At 48.6% G+C, this 26,840-nt stretch overlaps 1 protein-coding gene across 1 annotated transcript; it reads left to right on the forward strand.

Annotated features, from left to right (window-relative positions):
* Positions 1 to 561: 561 nt before the first annotated feature.
* Positions 562 to 22,046, forward strand: LOC116944618 (uncharacterized). Its single transcript, XM_032958343.2, has 10 exons — positions 562 to 693; positions 11,306 to 11,430; positions 12,010 to 12,110; positions 12,914 to 13,041; positions 13,997 to 14,096; positions 15,726 to 15,839; positions 17,085 to 17,170; positions 17,627 to 18,625; positions 20,937 to 21,038; positions 21,653 to 22,046. Exons 2-10 carry the CDS (start codon positions 11,324 to 11,326, stop codon positions 21,806 to 21,808), a joined length of 1,893 nt encoding a protein of 630 aa, XP_032814234.2. The 5' UTR covers positions 562 to 693; positions 11,306 to 11,323; the 3' UTR covers positions 21,809 to 22,046.
* The last annotated feature ends 4,794 nt before the right edge of the window (positions 22,047 to 26,840 follow it).

Raw genomic sequence — 26,840 nt, forward strand, 5'->3', positions numbered from 1 at the left:
TTCCGTATAATATGCCCGACTGTGAGGGCGGGCACAAGCCGGCGTGAGTAGGTTAAACGTTGAGTTTTATAAGGGCACCACGGGGTGACCAGCCCCACCCAGCCCCACCCCCCACCCAGCCCCACCCTCCCCACCCAACCCCTCCCCACCCTCCCCTCTCCACCCAGCCACCCCTCCCACGTGGACAGACATCCACAGACATACACAATGAATCCCCTGCCTCCTGTGAATTAATCCCGGTTGGGCTTCCAGTCCACTACGTTTCCTACCAGTATAATCCTCACTGTTCGTCATTGTGGTGTTGGCCGCGAGCGGGAATGCGAACCCGGGTCGCCCAGTTAAAATAGCGCAGCGTAGCGCTAACCGCTACACCATCGCTCCCCACCCAATACAACGAACGCCGCGCACGTCCGCACGGGAAAACCCACCCCCCGACCGGATTTAAAAACGCAATTAAAAACAGATGCGCCTCCTATCTGGTAGAATACGGTAACCGCGTGCGCTGTGGCGTCGGTGAAAACCGCGTTTGGTATTCGTTGCCCAACCTCGGCCGCCGTCGCGTCTCGGCCACCGTCGCGTGTTGTGTAAACACACGCGTGTTTGTTTTTCGCCTCTATTGTTCGCGGCCGTCGCGATCCCGCGGTGCGCGGCACCAGCCCCGTCCGTCTTTGCCTCTCCTCGTCCCTCGCCAGGGTAAGAGCGGCCGCGCCGCTATCTCGGCCGTGAAGGGGGGCAAGCCGCGGAACGTCGCCGCAGGTTCGCGACTTCTTCGCGAACGTGGGTCGGGGCCTAGTATCGGGAGTCACCGCCGCGGTCCCGCGGTTCTGGCCTGGAAAGGCCGCCGACTTGGGGCCAGCGAGCCCCGCCGCGGGGTGTTAGGCGACACGCGCGGCTTAGATTGCGCTGTAGGCCACGGCGACTGTTAAATGTGGTGTTATTTGGCTTGAGTTGAACACTGTCGGTTTGTGGTGTGCTTGTTTCGAGTTTTAATTGGGAGGTCAACATGCGTCGCTGTGTTTTTTAGTGTTACATCGCTATTGGGCAGGGTAGTGTGGGCTGCGTCACCCACGTCCGGCCGTCTTTGTATCTCCCCGTTGTCGATGTTTACACACTCCACCAGGTACAGTTCTCGTAATAAGGCTAAGGTCAACCTCGGGGAAAATCTGGACCGGTTTCGATGTAACTCGTAACTTTATATTTATTGGCCGTTAATCGCGGCGTTACCAGCAACACAGAACATTACCCTACCAGCTGATGTGTAAATGTGGCTAAGTAAATATTACCCGGCGTTGTTTGTGTAACCGTGAGAGTCGAAAACTGAATTGTAACACGAATGGAATGAGAACATGTTTATGCTTCAACGATATGCTTTAATGTTAGAGCCCGGCCTATCGTTTTCATTTTGCAGATAAAACGCTTACCATGTGGGAAGTCCGATTGAGTTGTGGTCTCTCACATAGCTTGCTTTGAATTCAGTATTCAAATACTCTATAGTACGTTACTTTGAAGAGAAGAAACCGCGTACTGTAATACTTTGAAAAACGTTTCCACTGAACTGCCAACATTGGTGTGAAAACGATGATAATGACATAGTTGCAGTTTCCCGTAACTAATATTTGAAATTATTGTTTGAAGTTTATTTACTAAATATTTTTTTTATCTATTCATAATATTATTTTTATGCCGATTGTCTGATGCTGCTGCTGTGTCCTGTACAGCGCTTTGAGTTCCTTGATGAAGAGCCGCTGTACAAATGGAATTGTAGGATTGGAATTGATAGTCGTTTGCGCATGGCCCCCGACGCGATCCCAGTGCTCATTTGAGTTATGGGGAAACGCACTGGTTGTTGGAAAACACAATTTTGTTCCTCCATGTGTCATTACTGCGTCCCTTACAAAGTAGAAAAAAAACAACAAGGGCACATGTTTGCAGCCATGAGACATTGGTGGAAGTATTTTAATGCGTATGACGGGAGACTGAGTCTATCCATAGGACAAATTTTGGCTTCCTCACAAAGGGGTACTGATTGTATCGACCCCGAATAAATGATAGGCTGCATCTACCCCAATAACGATTTGAGTTAGCAACATGATGGCGAGACGCTCACTTCGACTGCTGAGCGACCTGGCCTGATACACCCCTTAAACGTTTTTTTTGTTAATGTATTTAATAAGAATTGCACACAGTCCGAAATGCCAGATCAGGGCTTATTTTGTGCACAGTAACGCGACCCTTGACGATGGTCCCGATGTGTGTTGTGAAACCCGATATAACAGCGACGTGATGTATTTGTCTGGCAAGGTTTCGCTGGGTCTCCGGGATATCTTTTCATAAGTCCCTCTCATTGCGATGCCTGGCCGCATTCAATTTGTTTACAGTCGTGGTTTGCGATACAATGCCATATACTCTTGGGTTCTTTCGGTAAAGTCACGTCGGTAGAAATACAATAAAACAAAATATCTTCTACCTACGTGATTTTACCGAAAGAACCAAAGAGTATGGATGCCTGCATTCACGAAAGCTTCAAATCAAGATCAATACAATACCATTTTCATTTATATATTGTCTAATTGTGTCCGCATCTCAAAACGCTGTAAATAGGTCTGCATGTATATTTTGTATAAATCTCCTCTTAAGGCTGAGATCGAAATTAATGTTTTGAGCTTGTATTTGAACAGGGGCGGAGTTTAACTGGTGGTGGAAGGCAGTAATCGACCCTGAGGCCAGCATAGGAGAATCAGCAACCTCCAAAACACACTCAATGAGTTGATGTGTGTGGAAGTTGGGGATTTTTGTTTGTTAGTCTTATTGTCTCTGAGAATTTCCCGAGCGTTAACTTTGGCGTTCTAAGCTCCACGGTCAATTCTTACTGCGACGTAAACGCTTTTATTGAACTCGAGACGTCGATTTGAAAGCTTTCGTGTGAGCTCGACGTGGTCATGGCAACGACGGTAGATGGTGGCGGCGATGGTTTCAAAGCCACGTGGCGGCTCGTGCTCCCACGACATTATAGAGGACTGGGTTTAGAAGGGGGGTTTGCGAGGAATAGGTGCTGAGTGCTTAGCATATGGTGTTTGTATTGGGTTTGTGTCTGGGTGGGTGGAGGGTGAGTGGTGTGTGTGTGTCGTTTGGATTGCGTTTTGTAGAGTGAGTGGAATGTGTTGTTTCGTCGGATTGCAGTTGTGTGGGTGAGTTTTATATTTGCTACGTCTTGGGTATATCTGTGTGTGTCATATATTAAGCTATAAGTATGTGGTATGCGTTTGTGTGAGATTATGTGTGTTTCAAGTATGTATTATCTGTGAGTATAAGTTTGTGTTTTTCGTTTGGTTTGAGTTTGTTGTGTTACAAGCGCACATAGCTTGTTGTGTGTAAGTATTGTACGTGTTATTTATTGGGGATTAGTGTGTTTATGTTATGTGTGGTACATGTGTGTTATGTGTTGGGTTTGAGTTTGTTTATTTTTGGTTGCCTGTGACCAAATCAACTGGAATTATCTGCAAATATCTGAAGCTCAGAAAACTTGAGTCTGAATTAGTGCTTCGTTGGGCAGTCTCGCGTTCTGGACAGCAAAAAGCAGTGCGCTGACGACCCACGTGGTGAGGCATGGTCAAATAACCTGTGGGGAGACACCTCATCCACCGTGGGATTGACAAAGGACCGCACAAGTAAATGGGTGTATTATTGTGTATTAGTTGGAGTCAATAGATGGGTGTGCATGTAACTGCAGAATGTATTGTGCATTGGATACAAGTGGTGTGATTGCTGTGCGTGTATTTGTTGTGTGCTATGTAGGGGTGGAACAATGTTTCAATGCATCGATTCATGACGATTCTTAGACTTATCGTGCGTCAAATTCTGTGTGTAACAAGCGAATTTAAAAAAAAATGTATATGTTGTATGTAAAGTGTTTTGAGTCTCTCCTGCAGCAACTGAAAGTTCCGCCATTCACCATAATGTAACAAAAACATGATTGAATCGCAGCCCTGAATCGTGGCAATGCATTGAATTGCAGGGGTTAATTTTATTGTGTTGTGTTTGAGTCGGCGTGTGTATTCAGTGGTGTATGTGGTTGGTGAAGTCTACCATGAGCCTGGCGATCAATTCCTTGCAAAGGCCAACATCAGTGGCGAGTGATATATGATATGGGTTCTGGGCTCCAGGTAGGTTCACTGAGCCGTGTATGGCTAAGTCGACCGAGTGTATGTATGTGCGTTTGTCTTCTCTGTGCATACGCATCTGTATGAATGCGTGTGTAACTGCATAAGTTTGAGGAACCGGTGGCACACATTCGATTTGCCATTCACTGCCAACATCGGTGGCGAATATCTAAACTAGTTCTCGGCCCTCTCCTGGTTGACTCGGTCTTAAAAAAAGAGAGTACCTCGTGCGATGTAACATCAGCACTGGGGAGACAAAGGTGGCCGGGCGTGGTGCTGGACACCCATCCATCCCCTTGTGTGTGCTTTATTGGCCTCTATAGGTGCTCGCGAACAATACTTGCCCCAACAGAGTCACCCTTTGCTTTTGTGAATGTTTCTCTCTGTGTGTGTGTGGATAGTGGCGTTCATTTATATCTGAACCAACTGTTTGCGCCCCTAGGTCGGTTCGGCCTTAAACGAGTAAAGTACTGAGGTGTGTAAACATCATCAACAGTGGGGAGATAAAGGTATCCGTGCGCAGCCACAGAAAACTGGCCTTAATAGGTGCTCACCAACAGCACTTGCCCTAACAGTCTGTTAACGTTTACAAGGGGGTGGGGAGCTTTGTCTTTATGTGTGTGTGTGGAGTCTGTTGGATATGAATGTGGTGTTTGTTGGGTGTGAGTTTGATGTGTATGGGTGTTGGATGTGTGTTTTTTTACTCAGAGCTGGGTGGGTATGTTTGTGTAGTGCGTGTGTGTGCTGGGTTGGAGTTGGAGGCGGAGGGGGGGCGTTGTGTGTGTTCTGTGTGGCTTGTGTGTGCTTAAGTGAGCGTTGGGTGTGGTATGGTTGGTATGTGTTTTTGTACGGCGGCCGTGTTGTGTGCTGGGTTGGCCGTCGTGTGGTGCGTTTTGTGTTGGATATTTAGTCGTTTAGGCTTATGACCCAAGCATGTGGAATGTGCCCCATCTTGTCAGATCGTTAAAGCTAAGCGGGTTTTAGCCTGGCGCAGTTGGGTGACTGCCATGCATTAAACAGGCGTGCTGTAGGCTGCTGTGGGGCTATGTTGTCGACAGAGGGGAGCGTGGCTCAATGCATTATTGTTCTATACGTCTGTGCTCCCCACCTTAAACTTGCACTGACCAGCGTGGTGAAATATGGCTAATAACCCCCTTTCATGCATAGGGGAGGCCCTTATCCAGCAGTGGATGTACAGAGTAAATATGGTCTGGCTAAATGCGATTTGTGTGGTTTTTTTATGGTTGGCTTGGTGAGTGTTTTTGTGTTGGGTGTAGGGTATCTGACCAAAGTATTGAAATTTACCTTAACAGACAACTTTAAAGACTCGAGGTTGCAGCTTTATAAACACAGAACAATAAACACTGCTAAGTTTAACATGCCCCAGATGGTTCTAACTAGTTATTGCATGCTAGCCCCTGCTTGCTCTGTTCTGCCCTTTTCAGAGTTTACACTGGGAATACTTGCTACTAAACCATTCACTTTTTCATGAGACAGTAATACAAAAAAAAACACGTGCAGCCCCTTTGTGAATCCACTACTGTCTTTTCATAATGTAAAGTGTGTTGTTTGCTGTGATGTATTGATACACATCAGTGATATTCTTGAATATCTGAACCTCCCTGCACAAGGAGCGAAACGTTGGACATCATGCCAAACAACAGATCCTGGCCCCCATCATAGGAATGCATAATTTGCATCACGTGCTCTGGGTTGACAGTGGAGATGGGGCCCTGATGTGTGCTTTTTTTAATTGGGATGATGAGCATACAAAGGCAGTGTTTTAATCCAGTGCTATGGAAACGAGGGTTGGTGGACCACAGAGAGATTTACAAACTCCCAAACTGGCTGGGCTGCAAGGGGGGGGGGGGACCAGCAGGTTGCAGTACAGCAAATGGACTCCCCAAACCCATCTGGATTAACTAAAACGAAACTATATTCTTAGTTTTTTCAGTAAAGTCGCGTAGAAGGGAAACAATAAAATAATAAAAAAATTAAAACAAAAATTATCACGACGTTTTGACTGCAACACAAGCAGTCATCATCAGGTGTGAAAACCACAGTAAAATTTGCTGTGGTTTTCACACCTGGTGATGATTGCTTATGTTGCAGTCGAAACGTCGTGAGAATTTAATTGGTTTATTTTTTTTATTATTTTATTGTTTCCCTTCTACGTGACTTTACCGAAAGAACCAAGAAAATGAATCCCTGCAGTCACGAAAGCTTTAAATCAAAATTTAAAACGAAACTATTTTTATTTTACCAGGTATGAGACCCACTGAGCTATAGCGGTTCTTTTTCAGAAGTGACCTGGCCACAAATGATAGCTCATCGAAGTGGCTTATCATGTGGAAATTTCTAACAGTCAAATAATGTCAACGCACGTTTATAAATGTGGAGGGAAACAAAAACGGAGGACCCGGAGAAACATCCACGTCACCACGCGGGAGAACATTAAATCTCAAAATATTACAGCAGCAGGTGTCAGGGTTGCGATCGAACCCACGACCTCCTGTATACCAGGCAAGGTAGTTAACATCTCCTAGCCACCGTGAGATGTTAACGCTAAGTGTTGACCTTTCGTATGCGTACACGGAGTTTGTCCGGGTACTGAGGTTTTCTCCCACATGCAGAGGACTTTGAAGAATAATTGGCCAAACATCCAAATGCAGGGACCCTCCTGAGAGAGTCTCGATACTCGGTGATGTTTTTTTTCGCTCTTCAACTACGGTTCAAAGCATGAATGCTTGTCCTCTTTCCGTCTGCCCATTTGTAACAGAAAGGGGAAGGGTACGACAACTCATGAAGATGATCCAATGTGACCAACACTGTGGTATTGAGTTGCTGTTAGGGAAATACACTGGAGAAAACCAGCCATTTTCACCAACGGGTTGTGTAGCACCCTCCGTTGTCTCGTCGTGGCAGGCTTGCCATGAGCACCAGTATTGTTTTCACTCGGAAAATACTTCCAAAGACAATCGGGAGTTGGAAAGTGGTACAAAATCCATACGCACGTATGGCTTTTCTTCCTTTGTGGACAAATAGAATAATATTTTTTAAATGCACGTGGCTTTGTGCAATGTCATGGGTGTGAATGTGTAATTGGTTTTGACTTGGTGAGTGTCGGCTATTTAATGTGCTCTGTGCCTGCTGATAATTGAGTGGTGTGCTGTTGCATGCATGTCGACACACATGGGAACCAAATCGTGTCGTGGGGTAACCATGTGTCAACTCTTAATTATCAGGTGTGGTCAAATCACCAGGAATGATGAACAGGATGATCGTATCCCATCTTGAAGGCTAAGCAGGTTTGAGCCTGGTTGGTGCTTGAATGGGTGAAACCCACGTGCAAAACAGGTGTTTTACATGTGGCTGGGGAGTCTATATTGTCCAGAGGACAGTGCAGCAAAAATAAGCTGTGACACTCGTGTTCGTCATTGCAAGGCCTGTGGGCCACTGGCGGCCCCTGGTGGCCTTTAGTGCGGCCCCTGGTGGCCTTTAGTGCGGCCCCTGGTGGCCTTTAATGCGGCCCCTGGTGGCCCTCAGTGAAGGCCCCTGGTGGCCTTTAGTGTGGCCCCCTGGTGGCCTTTAGTGTGGCCCCTGGTGGCCTTTAGTGCGGCCCCTGGTCACCTTTAATGCGGCCCCTGGTGGCCCTCAGTGTGGCCCCTGGTGGCCTTTAGTGTGGCCCCCTGGTGGCCTTTAGTGTGGCCCCTGGTGGCCTTTAGTGCGGCCCCTGGTGGCCTTTAGTGCGGCCCCTGGTGGCCTTTAGTGCGGCCCCTGGTGGCCTTTAATGCGGCCCCTGCTGGCCTTTTTGCGGCCTCTGACGTGCGGCCCCCATCAATACACAAAAGTGAAAACACCACCACCACCTCATCATAATCATCGTGCTGTCACAAACCCCCAATGGTTTCAAATGTGTGGCGGCCTTCACACTGATGATGTCTCATCGGCGAAAGTGGCCCCCGCCTCTGAAAATTAGTGAAGGATACTGTTACACTGTTTATGCACTCTGCCTGCATCAAACCCGCAATGACCGGCCTGGTGAAGTATTGACGAACAACATCCACGGGCCCGCTTGGCATCGGGAGGCCCTCATCCAGCAGTGAATTGACAAAGGGTGCTATGCATGTTCACGTAGTCATGAATATCAAGAGGGAAGCCAAAGGCGACGACCAGGCATTGTGCTGGCTGGCCTTAACAGGTGCTCGCTAACAACGCCAGCCCCGATCCCCTGCAATCTCTAAGGCTCTTTTGTTCTTGAGTGTGTCAACACGCAGGGAAGGGCCACGGTGCTCTGTGTGCGCTGTTGGGAATTTGAATGGGAAGGGTTGCAGTGTGATTAACAACTGCAGTGTTTGCACGCGTGTGTTTACTGTGTGCACTGTACACTACTGTGCGTGGTCGTGTGTGGTGTGGTGTGTGTTTGCATGCATGTGTGTGTGCACGGGCAGTGTGCTGACTAAACCCCCCCCCCCCTCGTTCAACATGCCCGCCTTCATATAGAATATAATATGAATTTATACGAAAGGAATCCGATGAGCTATAAAGCTCTTTTCTCAGATGTCCAGTCGGGGGGCGGGTCAGAACGTTACAACAACAAAACATACAACAACACGATAGGAGTGCAAAGTATAGGACACGTAAGCAAAGAATTGTAAAATATAACTAAACTATTTTTATTTTACTAGGTAAAGCCGACTGAGCTGTTAATTATTTTTTTCTGAAGCGATCTTGCCATGAAATTATAGCTCAATTAAGTGGCTTATGTGGAAATTTGTAGCGGCCAAATAATCAAACTTATCTTAATAGGTGCTCGCCAACGTCACTTGCCACAACAGTTTTGGCAAATATTTTTTTCTTTGTATGGGGAGTAGTGGAGAGTGATGTCTGGAACTGTCTCCTCCCCTAGGTCAACTCGGCCTTAAATGTCGGCGCTGGTTAAAAGCGGTCTGGGTGTGGTGTTGACCACACATCCACTCTTGCACCGTGCTGGCTTTTATAGGCGCTCGCAAACAAAGCTTACCCCAGCAGTCCGTCGAAGTCCTCTAACCTCCAATTAGCAGGGTTGGCTACGTACTGTGCGAAAGAAATTCTACATACGTAAAAACAAGACTATATGGGTATTTTTGTCTTTGTGGCCATGTTGAGTCTCTTGGCTGTGAATCTGCTATTTTGTTTGTATTGTGTGAGTGCGTTTTACTGAGTGGCATTGTTCTTAATGGATGCTCTGCGAACAGCACTTGCTACATGCGTCTGTATTTTGTGTGTTAATATGCGGCGCGCGTGGCGGCCTGGCTTTCAAATATTATTTTGTATGAATTATAAATTGAAAGCCTTGCAGTCCGCTGCTCGATGAAGATCTGCCCATGCTATGTTGGTCTTGTTGGTTGTTTGACCATACTTTACCATGCTGGTCAGTGTGGGTTGTTGGTCCAGGGTAGAGGGAGGGATGCTCAGAACCAGTTCAGATCTCATTCGCCGCTGATGTTGGCCATGGGTGGGCAGCACGATAGTCGGTCACCAGGGTCACATTGCGGGGCACTTGAGCCACTATATAGTGGTGTGTGCTATAAATGTGCGGTGTGTCTTTAGTGTGTGGCATGTCCGGTATGGGTTTGCTCATTGCGTGGTGTGACGCTCATGGTGTAGTATGTCTGTAGGGGGCTGCCATGGTCTAATGGTTAACGCTCTGGACTTTAAAACCAGAAGTCGCCGGTTCGAGTCCATCTTCCTGCGCTGGCAGTTGAAAAAAATTGGAGGAAAGTTCCTCATTCCCCAAGCCTCTTGTCCACCCAGCAGTATAAATTGGCACAACATAGTGAGTCGATCGGCAGGTTGCATGTGGTGGGGTAAAGTGTGGGTATGCACTCATCTTCCCGCACGTCTAGTCGGCGTGGAAGAGTAGGCCAAATATCCCATAGAGCGTCCTTTAGGAGAGGCCCTTCGACCAGCAGTGGCGTCAGCGATCAATTTCAAGGCTGCACCTTTATATGTTTGTGGTGCCTAGGACCAAATCACTCGGAAATGCGCCTGATCTCATCACATCTCCAGAGTTTAAGCAGGGTTGAGCCTGAATAGTGCTTAGATGGGTGACCGCCATACACGGCACGTTGTTGTGTTTTTTATAAGCGGCTGCTGAGCTATGTGGTGGTCGGCAGAGGGCACTTGCAGAAAAATAATGTTTTGTACTGTACGTCTGTGCTCCCCGCCTTCACCAACCCGCACTGACCTGCGTGGCAAAGTATGGTGAAAAAAACCCCAATGATCCTCACCACATAGGGAGGCCTTCATCCAGCAGTGTTTTTCCACACCGCTTGTGTGTTTACATGGTTGTGTTAATGGTACGCTCATATGGTGTCTATCTCTTGTGTGTGATGTATTGTCTGTGCACGTATAGTGGAGTGTATACGTGTTGGCGTGTATTGTGTAGACGTGACCATGTTGTTAACATGCGGTATGTACGTGTGGTGTATATTATAAGAGTGTGGTGTATATTATGTGTACAGGTGCTGTGGTTTGTGTGTGTATAGTATATACATCTGTCTGATAAACTTTAACAGATGTTCCAGCTGTGGAAGCAGCAGCGTAGCACAACTGAAAATGAAACTTTTCGAGAAAATGTTGCTTTATTGTTATTACTATTATTCGTACTAGATGATTGTACATTCTTCAGCGATTCGCTCGCCTTGTATATTCGTCTTTATTTTAAACGTGGTCTATAAATTATCTGTGGCTATTGACTCATCGTACCCTGTGTGTATATTTGGCATATAATGTACCGTACATGCAGTGTGTTGTGTACACGCGTGGAGAGGTGTGTTTTGTGCGGTTGATTTATTCTGTTTATGGTCTACACACGGGATGCATTGTGTGCATGCAGTGTGTGTGTGTGTGTTTTTTTGTGGCGTGTACTGTTTGCACTGTATACATGTTATGTGATTACTTGTGGTGCACATGGTATTGACGAGGAGATGTCCATTTCCATTATGTGTCTGGCGTATGCGCGTAATGATGTGTATACATGTGACGTAGATTGTAGACGCGTGTGTGTGTAGTGTATACACGAGATGCGCTGTGCTGTGTATATTGTACACACATGGTTTTTATCTGCATGTTTGTGTTGTGGCGTGCGCGTGGTGCCGCAGGACACCCGTGCCACCACCATGGACACGGCATTGAGGCCGCACCGAGACCCCCCCGGCCTCATGAGGCTGCCGAGGCCCAAGCGGCCGTGCACTCAGGGGGCGCCCGAACCGAGCATCACCCTCAGGTGGGTCCCTCCCTGTGGTGCTCGTTGCCATGTCAGTTACCACTCTCCGTAAGGCTTTGCTGCCTGTAGGTTCACAGCGGAGGCTTGAGTATCGTGGGTTAACCGAGTGAGATGGCTGGCAGATGCACCACCTGCGCTCCCCACTGCCCGCTAGGCCTGTTTTAGCCGGCCAGCGCTCTTGCTCATTGTCGCGGACGTCGTTCCTCCGGCCTTCGTTATTTCTGGTGGGCGACTGCCTCCCAACTGCCCAGTAGCATCCTTCACGAGCCGCCTCCTCGGAGACCAAATCTTAACACTGCTGGTTCTAGTCATCGGCAAGTGCAGTCCGGCCCAGGTCCTCCAGCTCACACCTGCTGCGCGTATTTTGCCCCCCTTCAGCAAAAACTAAACCGAAGCAGCTTCGAGCGTGCAGAGTGGACCCAGCTCGGCACGGCACACATCACGAGATATTGTGCCGAGAGGATGTGCTGCCATACCTTGTTGCCCGTCGACCTCCGAAACTGGAGTCGACACCAATGCATGGATGTATGTATGTACGGTATCATTGCTTATGCTGTTTTTCCTTGCCTCCTCGTGCAGTTTCCCGACTCTACCGAGTTTGCTGCTGGACAAGCTGCGCGACTTCCGCAGGGAAGGGAGATTCTGCGACGTCACGGTGTGCGTGCGCAGTGCGGAGAGAGGTAGACTCGAGCACACGCGTGCGTGTGTAAACATATGTTGGGGGCGGTAGCGCAGTGGTTCGGGCACTGTGCTACAAAAACCTGGCGACCCGAGTTCAATTCCCGCTCGCGTCCAACACCAGTGACGATTATTTGAACCGGTCGGGGGTGGTGCTGGCCATCCCACCTCTTTGTGTGCCGTGCCGGCCTTCATAGGTGCTCGCTAACAGCACTTGCCCCAACAGTCTGTTAAGGCTACATGGAGGATCTTTGTCTTTGTGTAAACATATGTGGGGCGCAGTGGTTAGTGCGCTGCATTAAAAAAACTTGGCGACTGAGTTTGGTTTCCATTCACGACCAACACCAGCGACGATTATCTGAACCGGTCATGGGCCTCCCCTAGATCGACTCAGCCCCAAATAAATACCTTGTGCGATGGCTAAACAACACTAGTCGAGGACAAAGGCAGCCCGGTGTGGTGCTGGCCACCCATCCCCTCGTGTGCCTTGCCGGCCTTCATAGGTGCTACTCGCTAACAGCACTTGCCCCAACAGCATGTTAAGGATATCCGGGGGCGGGGGGTCTTTGCCTTTGTTAACCTATGTATATGTACTTGTTTGTGCTGCGCATAGAGGGTAGTAGCACGTGTGCGAGTACATGCCTGCGTGGTGTGCGAGCAGTACGTGTATACTCCCACAATCCCCACAAATAAATGAAATAACCCTATGTGTCCCGACTTGCGCACACGTACACAGTTATCATGCGTGCACGTTACGCACGTGCGTGTGTCGCGCATGACCTCTGGCTGACCTGTTGACCTTCAGGCCTCGACCGTGACCGGGCAGTGGTGCGCGCGACCTCGGGCCCGACAGCAATGATGTTCCGCGCCCACCGCGTCGTGTTGGCCGCGGCGAGCCCCTATTTTTTGTCGCATGCCGGCCTGCAGACCACGGTGAGCCATCATCATCATCTTCGCCTTCCTCATTACCACCATTATGTCCACCGTCATCGTGACATTCACCATGTCTGCCTGCAGACCACGGTGAGCCGCAGCACCGCCCTCATCATCCTCTTCATCATCGCCATCCATCATCTCCATCATCATTGCCACCATCATCTCCACCATTATCATGACCGTCTTCATGATATTCAACACGTCGGCCCCCAGATTACAGTGAACAACACCACCGCTGGCATCTTCTCTCATCACCACCGTCATTACCCTTGTCATCGCCACCATTATTCTAATGATAGTTTGTGTAACGATATGCACATCTGTGCTTTTGCGAACGTCTACGTATGCATGTTCAAGCATGTATCTGCCTTTATGCATGGGCGCCGCGTTGGCGAAATGTTAACGTCCTCGCCTGGTATACAGGAGGCCATGGGTTCGATCCCGACCCTGACGCCCTGTTGTATATTTGGAGTTTGCGTGTCTCTCTCCCCCTAGTCGCGTGGATTTCTCTCTGGTTCCCCCGGTTTTTCCCTCCACGTTTAGAAACATGCATCTAGAGTGTTTGGCTGCTATAAATTTCCACGTGCTCAGCAACTTTGTTGAGCTATCAATTGTGGCCACGTCGCTTCTGAAAAATAGCTGTGTAGCTCGGTGGGCCTTACCTGGTAAAATAAAAATAGTCAAATAAATCTTCTAAGCATCTCTGTGCACACGTGCATGTGTACTTGGGTGTGCACAGATGCGTGTGAACTTGTTTGTGCATCTACAAGCTTGTCTTCTGTGCACACAACTGTGTGTTTACTTGCATTTGCGCTCATGTGCAATTGCATATGTGAGTGTGGGTGTCAATGTGTGTGCGTGTGTCTCCAAGCATATCTGCTCTGCACATGGGTTTGTGGTTTACTTCCGTATAAATGCGTGCGTGTGTGCGTACGCTTGTCTGTGTTTATAGGGCAGCGAGCCTTCACCAAACCCACTCACCCTCACCCTGACCCCGTGCCCGGCCATTCCACCGAGAGTTTTCCATGACATCCTCCTCTCCTGCTACACGGGTGAGAAGATTGGGGGCCTCTTACATCATTATCTCCCACATTCACAAATTCCATGTCTGCTTATCTGGGTTCACAGTGCAGTGTGGGGGCAACTATTGTGCCACTGCTGCATCCCACATGAGGCAGATTACTTTTAGTAAAATTTGATAAAGCTGATCCACGTTCCCAAATTCCAGGTCCGCTTTGCCTACATTTTACCAATCTTCGTTATTCAAATTGAAAATTCAATCCTTACACGTTGCATCTTGCCTGATGTTTGGCCCAAAAGTCGCATGTGATGTATGAAGCATATGCAGGTAGTCCTCTACTTAAGATGGGGATGCGTTACGACGACCCCATCGTAAGTCAAAAATATTGTAAGTCGAAAATGGCCTAGCCTACCCAGCAGTCTTAAAGAATGGTGATAATTTAGCAAAACGGAGCAATTTACAGTCCCGTACTGTATAAACAATATACTGTGTGTATTTATTAATTACAATACTGTATTGCATAGTAAAATGTAAAGTAAAAACAAGGTAAATTCTTAGCCTACCTATATGAACTGCACTTTAATAGAAGTTTTTTTCAGGAAACAATCCTATCTGCTATAAAAAAAAACTTTTAACATGAATTGAACGTACGTATCGTGGTAACCCTAAAATGAAATCGCTAAAGCTACGTATCATACATGCATTGAACGTATCATAACGTATCATATTCTGCTGTACTCGCCAAGATTCGATCCGTCGTCTGCATACTTGAACGATGTCAGGTTGTTGATGGCTACATTAACTTAGTTGTCGGAAGAGGAGGGTGGCGATGATAAAGTTACAGTATCGTACCTTGTAGTACGCCGCTGCGTTTGCCTGCCGTGCGAAATTTAAAATATTTAACAATTTTGTCGTATCGCTATCGCCATCGTAAGATCGAAATATCGTAAGTCGGATCATCGTAACTCGGGGACTTATCTGTATTGAAATCTCAAGCGCCCTCCGCGTCATTTGGTTCCGATCAGGAGTGGTGGCGGCGGCACAGTGGTTGCTGCTTAACACATTCTAGATGCAGTGTAACATTTTACTTTATTTAATGTACACTATTTATGTCCACTGCTGTTCTCTTATTACATTTAATGAAAATTTAATGCATATTATCTACTGCATTATGGTATCCTAGTGTGTGACACACACGTTGTATATTGTAGCGTTGATGCAGAGATTCTTAAGTTTGATTCCTGGCCATGGCCAACATCAGTGAAGAGCGCTATTGTGTAATCATAGTGAGGATGACGGTTACAGTGCTAACGACAGTGATTCCTCTATTGATATTTTCATCACGATAACGTTGATAATCACATGATTGACATAACATTGACAAGGATATGTATTAAATGTTCTTGCATATCTGGTGCTCTAACTGTATGACAGTCACATGTAAAAGCATTCTCTAAACAAGATTGACGATGTTGATGATGGTAGTGATTTAATGATTGATCCCACTGTAAATGATAATTATGACGGCGATAATGACGGTGATAATAACAACAATGCTTCTCATGATGATGATGACGTTCGCTGTAGGAATGACGGATCGTGATGATGATGACGGTTTTGATAATATTGCTGCCCCCACTCTGCTTTCTCCCACCCCAAGGCCAGCTGGTGTTCCCCGAGAGCCAAGTGCTGTCGTACCTGACGGCCGCTAGCTACCTCCACATGGAGCATGTGGTGACGCGGTGCACGCACATCCTGCACAGCGAGCCGAGAGGTGGGGGCACCATCGCCATTCTGCTCGTGTTGCTAACGTCATCATTCCCACCATCTACATCATTGGTAGCAGCAGCATCGTCAGCATCAGCAGCAGCATCATCATCAGTAGTAGCAATGTCATCAATAGCAGCAATATCACCAGAAGCAGCAGCATTGTCTGCAGTAGTAACATCATCACTGGCAACATCATCACCATCGGTAGCAGCAGGGAGCAACAAGCGGCGTCATCGGTAGCGGCAACATCGGTAGCGGCAACCTTATCCTTAGCAGTAGCATCATCATTAGAAGCAGCAGCAGGAACATCCTCATCAGTAGCGGCATCATTATCTGTAGCATTACCATCGTCAATAGAGCCATTAGTAGTAGCTCGTTCGTTCGTTTCTCAGTCCGCTGGTCATGGTGAAGGTCGCAGCGGAAGAATGTTTGAGTAGGGCGGTCCAGACCTCCCTTTCCCTGGCGACAGACTCTAGCTCTTCCTGGGGAATTCCCAGGCCAGCTGAGCGACATGGTTCCCCCAGCGTGTCCTGGGCCGGCCCCGGGGTCTTCGCTGAGTGGGACGTGACCCGGTAGAGTTCTAGGAGGAGCAGCGGCTCGACTCTGAGGCTCCTCCCGGATTACATTAGTAGCAGCTGTGTTGTCAAAATGATCACCGGTATCAGCACAATCAGTAGCAGCAACATCGCAAGCAGCATTATTGTCTTCATAATCATCGTTATTTGTATGAGCAGCAGTAGGATAAACATCAGGGTTTTTTTTTTGTGGAGCAGTACCATCGTCATCAGCAGCCACAACTACACCATCCATTATTATCATCATACTTCATCACCATTAGTATTATCAATGGCACAATCATTATCACCATCAGTGGATGCTTTGTCATCACCTATCACGTTCATCATCATCACCTTTATACCTCTGGTCAGGAAAATGAGGTGCCGCCTGGTGACGCTCCCGTGAAGTCAGCAGTGGTTGCTGTCATTTTTATGAATGAAGGTGTGACTGCTTCTTGTCACAGGAATGTGCAGTTTATTGCAATTCGGTGCTGGGAATTCAACGGTGGTTTCGGTGTTTAATTACTTAAGACCCATCTGAGTCCTACCATGGAATGTGGAATTTCCTTCATTGGCTCAGGACCTCCAGTGGCAAAGAGCACTGTGCACCACTTGACAAGGGGGGGGGTGGTGGTGTTGTTGTGTCGGTTTGATTACATTGTCGTCATGGCTGCCTTGCCTGTTGTTCACAGGGGGCGGAGCAAACAGAGCTGTGGGCGGAGCTAATGGAACAGCAGGGGGCAGGGCCAACGGCATAGTGGGCGGAGCCGGTGACACGGTGAGTTTATTCAAAGCGTGTCCTGACACAGACATAATGAGCCCTGGTGGTTCACAATGGGTGCCATCTCCCGTTTCATCCACCTGCCAAGACAAACCCCATGGCCGGCATGGTGTGTCGAGACCCACATCCAGCAGTGGATTGGCACATGACTGTAATTTATCATTTATTTCAGCAATCAAACATATGCTTTGTTTATTACTTAGTCCTTTTAGATGGATCTTGAGTTCGTCTCGGCTGCCTTTCTCTTCAGCAACTTACTTCCTATACACCCTTTAAAACACCCTTTTGCAAGTCCTGTTCATTTGCCGCTTAGGTACAGCTTCTGATTTAAGCAGCAGCAACAACCATTAAATATATAGTGTCTACAAGAGACCGCATCTTAAGACAGCATGAACTGTAATTCTGTATTTTACGTGTTGTGTCTCTGTTTGTGGCCACCCTCTTTCCCCGCAGCCTTCCCACAATCCCGCTGGGCCGGAGGCCGAGTACTTTACTGGTGTTCCCGATCTTCCCGATGGAGCCAGCCACCACCATCATCACCACCAGCACCAACACCACAACCATGCCCACCAGCAGCACCACAGCACTCCAACATTGCTGCACCAACCGCAACCGCACCTGCAACCACATCTGGCACCACCGCCAACCTCGCCGCCTTTACTGGCGTCGGGCCTCCGTAGGAAACGCTTGCCAGATGAATCGACGGAGGAGGCCTGGCAGCAGAACCGCCAGCACAGAAACAATGACGAAAATGATGACGATGATGACCACGCTGGCGGCGGCGGCGGCGGCGGCAGCAGCAGCGACATGACCGGCACCACCGCCACTTCCGTCTCCAAGGAAACGAAGGCGGACGTTTCCATGGAGGCCGACTGTGGTGGTGACGATGGCGGCGGCAGCGGCAGTGGCGGTAGTGGCGGTGGAGCTGGTGATGTCGGCGATTCGACGGGCGCGCAAGCGAGCGACGACAGCTTTGGCCTCCCGGTGGTGGTGGCGGAGATCAAGTGCGAGTTTGAGGAGCCACCCTTCCTCATCGACCAACGCGGCCGCATGCCGGATCTCTCGTCCGCCGCCGCCGCCGCCGCCGTCGGCGACGGCGAGGAGCTCGACGAAAACGGTGGAGACGACGACGACGACGACAGCGGCAACGACGGCGGCGCCGAAATCGCAGACGGCCGGCTGTGCCATGATGAGGGTCAGTTTGGCGACGGTGCCGAAGGATTTGACAAGCGTAAACCGGGCGACGATGGGGCAGACGCGGTCCATAATGGGCAGCACGCGGCCGGCGGAGCGTGCGACGACTCGATGGGTGGGTACGGTGCCGAGGAGGTGGATGGGACGATGGCGGTAGGTGGTGCTGGGGCCGCGATGGATGGCGGCGTGGAGGACGGGGGCGGCGGACGCTTGGCCCCCGGGTTTGGAGGAGACTTCACTTGTTACCTGTGCGGAAAGGTGAGACGTGTGTTATTGGACGAGATCGGGGGGTGGCGGGGGGAGGGGGGTGTTGTAGCTCAGTGTTGAACATGAGTGGTGTTAGAAATATTGTGGCGTTAGGGGGGGGATTGAGGGTGTGTACGTTGAACTTCTGTCGCACCGTACATAGCCAACTGTGCTAATTGGAGGTGCGGGGGAAGGGGTTTTTAATTTTGTCAAGGTGAGGGCTAGAGCTATGAATAGGGTTAGGGTATGTTTTATCTTGATTTGAAGCTTTCGTGACTGCAGGAATCCATACTCTTTGGTTCTTTTGGCAAAGTCATGTTGGTAGAAAAAATAATAGATCACGACTTTTCGATTGCAACGCAAGCAATCATCATCAGATGACGATTGCTTGCGTTGCGATTGAAACGTTGTGATCTAGTATTTTTTTCTACCTACGTGACTTTACCGAAAGAACCAAAGTGTATGTTTTATGCTTAGTACTCGGAATACAGCGAGGGATAGGAACGTTAGGGGTTAGAGCTAAAGTTAGGATGTGTACAAGGGTTTTTCTTTACTCGCCTGTCCTTAATTCTAAGGATAGGAGAGTTATAGTGTATGTTAGCAGTGGTGGTACTGGCCCATTTGGGTTAAAGTAGAGCTTAAAGCATTGGATTGAGATGTAGTGAGATGATAGAAGCGATAACGATGATACACAGATGCCATGAAATGAGGGCGATGTAGACCAGACACAAAGATGATGTTAGTTGGCAGAAGAGATGCAGACCAGATGGCACTGAGAGATTAATATGCTTTTTTAATGTTAATGAGCTGTTTTCTGTTTATCAGGATTTGAAACCGAGCTGATATTTGATGCGCCCTGATTTTTTTTACATCGTTCTGGGGCTCTGAAGCTGCTTGGGCCGTTAACATTTGTTTAGTCTTCTTATGCCGAGCACCACCCCCCGAACGCTAGGGCTAGCGTATAGTTACCGTTCGTGCTACGGTTAAAGTTATTTCTAGGTGTAAAGTGAGTCCTAGGGTAGTACTAGGAGGGATTAGAGTTTGATAGGTTTAGTTAGCTCGGGTTAGTGCTAGAGTTTTGAAAGTATTAGGGGTAGGTGTGGTTTTCAACGTTGGGTTAATGCTTTTGTTTGGGTTATATCGGCGTGACTGCCAGTGTTATGGTTGGAGCTACAGTTTGGAAAAGATCTTAGGGTTGCGATCATGGCCTCGGGGATTAGTGCTCGGGTTATGTTCGGGGCTTCTACATTAAGGTCCGGTATTAGCCGAGGGTTATGGCAATGCCAGGTTTAGGGCTATGGCTGAAGTTGCCATTTTTATGCCAGCTTTAATCGTGTTCAGCTCTTTGTGTCAGTATGTCGCGTCACCTCTACCCATGTTTAACCGCGCCGTGTTTCCTGAAGCTGCCAATTTCGGGAAGGCTCAATCAAGACACATGGTTATCTCCCTGCCCCGTCCCTCCTGTCATCATCCCACTCACCACAACCCCAGCCCACACGCTCATCTTGTGCTTTCTGATGTTGGCCCCATCTACTGGCCAAAGGCTCCCCTACTCTCTTGCTAATCACGCCCACTATTTGGGCGGTCTTGCACTTTGCATCATGAATTGAGCATGAGGCCATAAAATTATATATTTAAGTTTAGGACGTAGGCTTTCGCGACGAATATCGTCCATAATACAGTTTTTTTTGGGTTGGATCGAGTGAATATTAATGTCGTTAGATCCGCCACCACCTGACACAGCCAATTAGTAAGGTTTGTAATGCAAACAAAAATGCCAGTTCGTTACTAGTACAGCACACCGGTGTGTTGGAGAGCAAAGCCAAAACATTTTCAATCTGAGTACGACGTTTTGCCAATAATTACAACTAGCTTCATCAGGCGACAGCCAAATCTGGCTGTGACAAACCTTACTAATTGGCTGTGACGGGTAGTGGCAGGTTTAATGACACATATTTACGCGATCTAATTATATGTCAGTAGGAGCCCAATATAGAGCACAAAGGGCAGGGGGGGGGGTACAGAAAACTCTGCGGACACAAGTCCGAAACTCTGTGCTCCAACACTTGCAATAAAAGGGAGGAGATTGGGCTCTCTGCCCCACCGAGTGGGGACCGCGAGCAGGGTGTTTGTACTTTTATGTGGGGAGGGTCGGCGAAGAAGAACTTAAGTAAGGGGAGTAGAGGGTGTGGGGGGAAGAAGGGGGGGGGGGGCGCGGAACATTTTAAATCGGGGACAAAATTGCGACATTTTGCAAATGCAGATTTTTCTGAAACCGTCGAAGTGTCTCACAGCGTCTCCCGTGTCTCGCCGCGCGGTGCAGGTGTTCCGTTCCAAGCAGGGCATGCGGCTGCACCTGGAGGTGCACGCCGGCCTCAAGCGCCACACCTGCCACGTGTGCGGGAGGAGTTTTGGCCGCAAGCAGGTGACTGGCGGCCCCCTCTGCTCTGGAGGCCCTCTCCCTCCTCCCTCACATCCCCACTGCTGCAGGCTTCTCCACCAGTCTCCCTCCTGTCTTCCTTCTCCCGTCTCTTCCCAGCTCCACCTTGCACCACTTGTCGTCGCTCTTTTCTGGAATGTGAAATTCCCATCTCCCCACCTCCCACCCCCCCCATCCTGCCTCTTGTTTCCCATCTCCCACCAGCCAACTTTCCCCATCTCCTCACCATGCTTCGTGAGTGCATGGGGGGTAACGTGAGTACTGGTGACTTTGTGTGTGTGTGTGATAATCGATAAATCTAATTCGCGGATGTGGAATTTAGCCAAATTAAGTGCACAACTAAATATAATGTCACGCGCTGTTTTTGACAGGAATTTCTGACTAGGCAGAGACCATGAACGCCTTCACTTTGTTTAACTCTGGGTGGCTGAACTCGGGATTTGAGGCCAGGATATTGTCGTTGCTCGCTTGACAGCACTTGCCCCAAACAGTCTGTTCAGCCTATACTGGTAAATATTTGTCTTTGTGTGCACGTGTCCATACATTGTACTTGTGTACATAACTGTGTGTGTACGCACGTATGTGTGCCCCCCGCCCAGGTGCTGGCCTACCACCTGACGACTCACACGGGGCTCAAACCGTTTGAGTGTGGAATATGTGGCCGGCGCTTCCCTGTACGTGCCACCCTCAGGCAGCACCTGCTGAGACACCATCAGCAGCCGGCACATGGACATGTACACGCACACACAGGCTAACGTGCTCACACAGGCGAACACATGCAGACGCGCACGTACACGCACGTGTATACACTTGTGCCGAAAAATCAGCAGCGGTCGATGCACACGTGATAACGCAACCGCACACACACACACAGGCAAGAAAAAGCAGACACAGGGTAACATAGACTGCAATCATATGTACAAACACATTGATGAATGTGTACAGTAATAATAGGTACACGCTGTCAGGCACACAACACTATAATAAGACATACTTGCTCACACAAAAAGAACAACAACCGCCATTCGCCACTAAGTGGCGGTGATGTCACCACGGCGCTTGTGCCAGGCTATGTGCACGTTGAGGCCACGTGAAGTATCGAATGCTCGCTGCCAAGTGGTAACGGGGCAGACCCCGTGACCTCTTGCCAAGAGGTCACAAGGCAGACCCAGATGCCACAGGTCGACTGACTGAGGTGACTGGCCGATGCACTACCTGTGCCCCCTACTATGCCAACTTGTTGTTCTTTAGCCACCCTGCACTTGGCTCGTTGTTGTGAGTGTCGCTCATCTGCCCTCCGTTGTTGCTGGGGGGCGACTGCCTCCAACTCCCCAGTCGCGTCATTCATGAGCCTCCTCCACAGAGGCCGATCTTGACACTGCTGGTACCAGTCATCGGCAAGTCCACTCAGCTCCACATCCTCTTGTACCGTATCACTCCATCTCTTCTCTAGCCCGTGCTGTGACCGTTTAGTCCTCTCTGGCCGAACAAAAGCTGTTTAGGCATGTGGTGGATAGGCATGCAGGCTACATGACCCAGCTAATGCAGCCTTGCCTGCCGGAGGACCTCACCAATGGGACTTTGTACAGATCTTTCGAGGATTTGTGAGCTCACACAATCCAGCCTGGTTAAACCCAGGATGGATCGTAGGCAGGCCAGCCTAAATGTTTCTAACCAGCGAAGATGTTCCATTAGGTGGGGTCCACGTTTCGCAAGCATAGAGAAGGGAGGGCATAACTGTGGCCGAGAAGACCTGAAGCTTCGTGTGGAGCGACGGACTAGGTAGCTTCCACACAGCGTTACGCAACCGATGAAAAGATAATGCCCCTCGACTAATTCTGAGTGAGTTGTCAAACCGGAGCCGGTCATGAGCACACTTCCTAGGTATGGGAAACTCTACACTCTCTCCACAACTGCCCCATCACCAATTGGAAGTTGTGGGGGTGGAGTGTCTGATGGTCCAAAATACCCAGGCAGGTGCTTAGTGTTGGTGGGGCTGGATGGTACGGCCCCGCCCCTCTTAGTGGCACGCTCCAGGTTCAGCAGCAGCGTCTCCAACTCCTCCTCTGAGTGAGCAACAATTACCAGATCATCGGCATACGTAACATGGTTGACCAATACGGAGCAATCCCTTGACCACACCCGGGCATCGATCAGCCTCCCATTGTATCTGTACCAGATGGAAGTTCCTCCGGTATAGCCATCGAAGGCTTCACGAACTATGTGGTCAAAATAGATATTAAATATTGTGGGCGCCAGAGGACATCCTTGTCGCCACCCCAAGGTGAACAGCGAATGGCTCCGACTCCCGGCCACGCAGTTTTACCTGGGCCCGCTCACCATCATTCAGATCCTTAATGATTGTGAGCAAAGAGTCAGGGACTCCGAAAGCACGAAGAACAACCCAGAGCCCAGGCCTACTGATGCTATCATAGGCCTTGACCAGGTTAATAAATCAGACATGTAGGTCTTGTTGGAATTCCCAAAACCTCTGCTCTAGCAGACGGACAGAAAATATGGCATCTGCAGGACCGCCCTTTCCTGAAACCACATTGGGGCTCCGCAAGCATCTTCTCAGCGTGCCTGGCAAGGCGTTGTTGAATAGTCCTTGCCAGGACCTTTCCAAGCACACAGGAGTGAGATGCCCCTATAGTTACAGTCTGTGCGTGGTACTTGGATTGAAGTTGGAGGGGTTACCAGCCCCTCGCACTCTTCCAGAGCCCCGTTTGGCCACTGTGGTGGCTACAAACCCCATGAGGGGAATGGCCAAACGAAATTTGCCCTTCCCCCATGGCGCTCCTTACCACAGCGTTATATTGTCCGGCACCAACGAGGAGGCGGTAGGGGGTTGTTTTTGCCGGACACTTGCTCACACCCACACACTGTCAAACACTTTATCATCACGCACAAACAGGCGGACCCACACTAGCTATCACCCATAAATACACACACACACTTGCATATACAAATATGATGTCGGGAATGACATCACTGCCTACCTCCTCCACTTCTTTAAATGGTTCAGATCATGGGATTTAGCATGATTTAATTCTAATATACGTATCATTTGTGAAAAACTCTTTACTTTGTGTGTGTGTGTGTGCGTTTTTCGATGTCGAACCGAGGGAGGAGACATGAAACGTTGAAGCAACACTTTAACCACCAGTGCAGTGATTAACTTTGTCTTACCGGTGGTGATAGCTGAAGGCAAAAGCCCAGAATGAGGTGATTAATGTTATTTTATTTAGGCTCAATTTTATGTTACTTTGACCTGTTCTTGGGTGGGTCCTACATTCCCAAGGTGGCTCTAATGAATTTGAAGTGACTTGGAAAAGTTGCCTCCAAAAATGTTGTGATCCCTTATGTATGTCCCCCTGTCTTCATCAAACCGCACTGACCAGTATGGTGCAAACTAACTCTATGAACCCCCCCCTCCTCCCTCCACGGCATTTGAAGGCCCTAATCGTGCAGTGGATTGACAAAGGGCTGAACTTCTATAACTAGCCTGCCCCTTGTACTGTTGGCCTAAGCTAGATAATACAAATGATAGGGCCACATTCTCATCTTGACAAGTTCATTGCTGATGTCTCCATTGGCAACGAAATGGCACAGATGAGTGATGATAATAACTGGCAAATGGGGATTTTTTATAGATTGTATTAAAGGTACAATTATGAGCATCGGATATGTCCCCCCCATTAGCGTCGCATAGCACGTGACATCAAGCCACATGTATACTACCCGACCTTACTGCAGCGTTCGATACATTTTTACCATCCTACTCTCTTTTCTCTCTAGCGCACCTCGGCATTCTCATCAAACCACGTCACTTCTTCCCCCATCCGCCATCACTGTCGGTGTCCCCCCCAAGGTGCTGTCCTTGTTCCCCTCTTTTCTCTCTACGGCTCTCCTCTCGATTCCCTCATTTCATCATTCAACCTTCATAATTTATTTGCTGATGACACTCATATTATCCTCTCCTGTAACAACATTTGCAAAGTCTCGCCCCCTCATCTCAAATACGGTTGCAAAAATTATAATACACTCTATCTTCGCTCGACTCCATTACTACAACTCCCTCATGCTGGTCTTCCCTCTTATTCATTGAAACTTCTCCCAACGTATCCAAAATGCCGGATCATCTTCAATCTCACCTACCACTCGTACACATCACCTCTCCTCGTCCAGCTATTATCGTTAATTTCTCAATCCGCTTGTCCTGGTGAGGGTCGCAGCGGCAGCATGTTGAGTAGGGCGATCCAGACCTCCCTTTCCCTGGCGACAGACTCCGGCACTACTACACTATACACTATTACACTACACTATTACACTATACACAGGCTCTAGCTCTTCCTGGGGAATTCCCAGGCGTGCCCAGGCCAGCTGAGCGACATAGTCCCGCCACCGTGTCCTGGGCCGGTCTTGGGGTCTATTTCCATTGCCTTTTCAAATTCCTCACCCCAGTTTACAAATCTCTCCATGGTCTGACCTCCACTGTATCTCGCTTCCCTCATTTCAGTCTACGCTCCTTCTTGCCCTCTGCGTTCACAATCCCAGCTGGCTCTGTTCCCTCTCCTCCCTGTGCCTAATCACGATTCCCTTCTTTCTCACTTCTGGCCCCCTTACACTGGAACAAACTGCCGCTACACGTCAAACAGTCGGGCCTCGCTGCCCATTTTTCGTTCTTCCCTTAAGGCTCGCTTATTTTCCCCTCACTTAACCAAACTCCTCTTCTCCCTCCTTTCCCCATCATGAACATCATCCCATTTCCCAACTTCCCTACCCATTTCCCAACTTCCCTACCCATTCATCACACTCACTCATCATTAACCACTCATTTTCATTTTCGTCGTTTGTTTCACGCGTCGTCATACGCGCGCACTACCATCCTCATCTCATCACGCTTCTGCTGTACAAAGTTAATTATTTTATTCAGTGCCTTTTAAGAAGGCGCTACATAATTAAAATAAGATAATTAACGCTGCCTTGCTTTAAACATTAACTCAAGAATCCAGCAACAAAAGGACAATGAAGACCGACTGTTGGTTTCAGCCTTGTTAAGAATCGTCAAAACAGTTTAGCCATCATTGCCTACTGCTGCTGTTGCCTTGTGACTCGAGGCCTTTATGCGGATAAACCCCCCCCCCCCCCTCCCATCACTGTTGACGTTAGGCACTGCCTAAAGGCGACAAAACATTACTCATTTGTTTCCATTCTTGACCATCGGTCATGACTAGCATGTCTTGCCCAAAGCCCACTTAGGTCTGAATAATGCCTTTAAACTGCGTATGTTCTCTTACGCATATATGCCTCTATCTCAGTATGATTCCAAGCGTGGAATCTCACTGCTGATTTTCACACCTTTCGGTTTTTGGTAATTTTTTGTTGCTGTAATTAATTACCATGTTTCTGAACCATATGTTGTATAGCAGATAGTACGGCACTGGTTTAGCAGTTGCTTCGTGCTAGGTGGATTCATACATTGCAGTCACGTGTGAGACTGACTGCTTGGGGGGGAGGCCTTCATCAAGCAGTGGGTTGACCATGGTTGATGATTTGTTTAAAGCCTGCACACACTTTCTGCCCGAGTGCATCATTTACAGCAAGTGTTTAAATTATCTTAAGGCAAATGACCAAAGATCGTCAAGACACGAGTCTTGCTAAAATTGTCTCCCTGGACAAACATGTTGACCAGTGACGCTCATCTTTTGAGGGAGACTGAACGAGTGGAGGAAAGTTCTCACGGTGGGGAATATTTTTTTTTCCAAATAAATCTGTAGATGTGCA

Source organism: Petromyzon marinus, chromosome 21, assembly GCF_048934315.1.
Source record: "Petromyzon marinus isolate PM22_M1 ecotype Great Lakes invasive population chromosome 21, UKy_Petmar_22M1.pri1.0, whole genome shotgun sequence".
NCBI classification, from domain to species: Eukaryota; Metazoa; Chordata; class Hyperoartia; order Petromyzontiformes; family Petromyzontidae; genus Petromyzon; species Petromyzon marinus.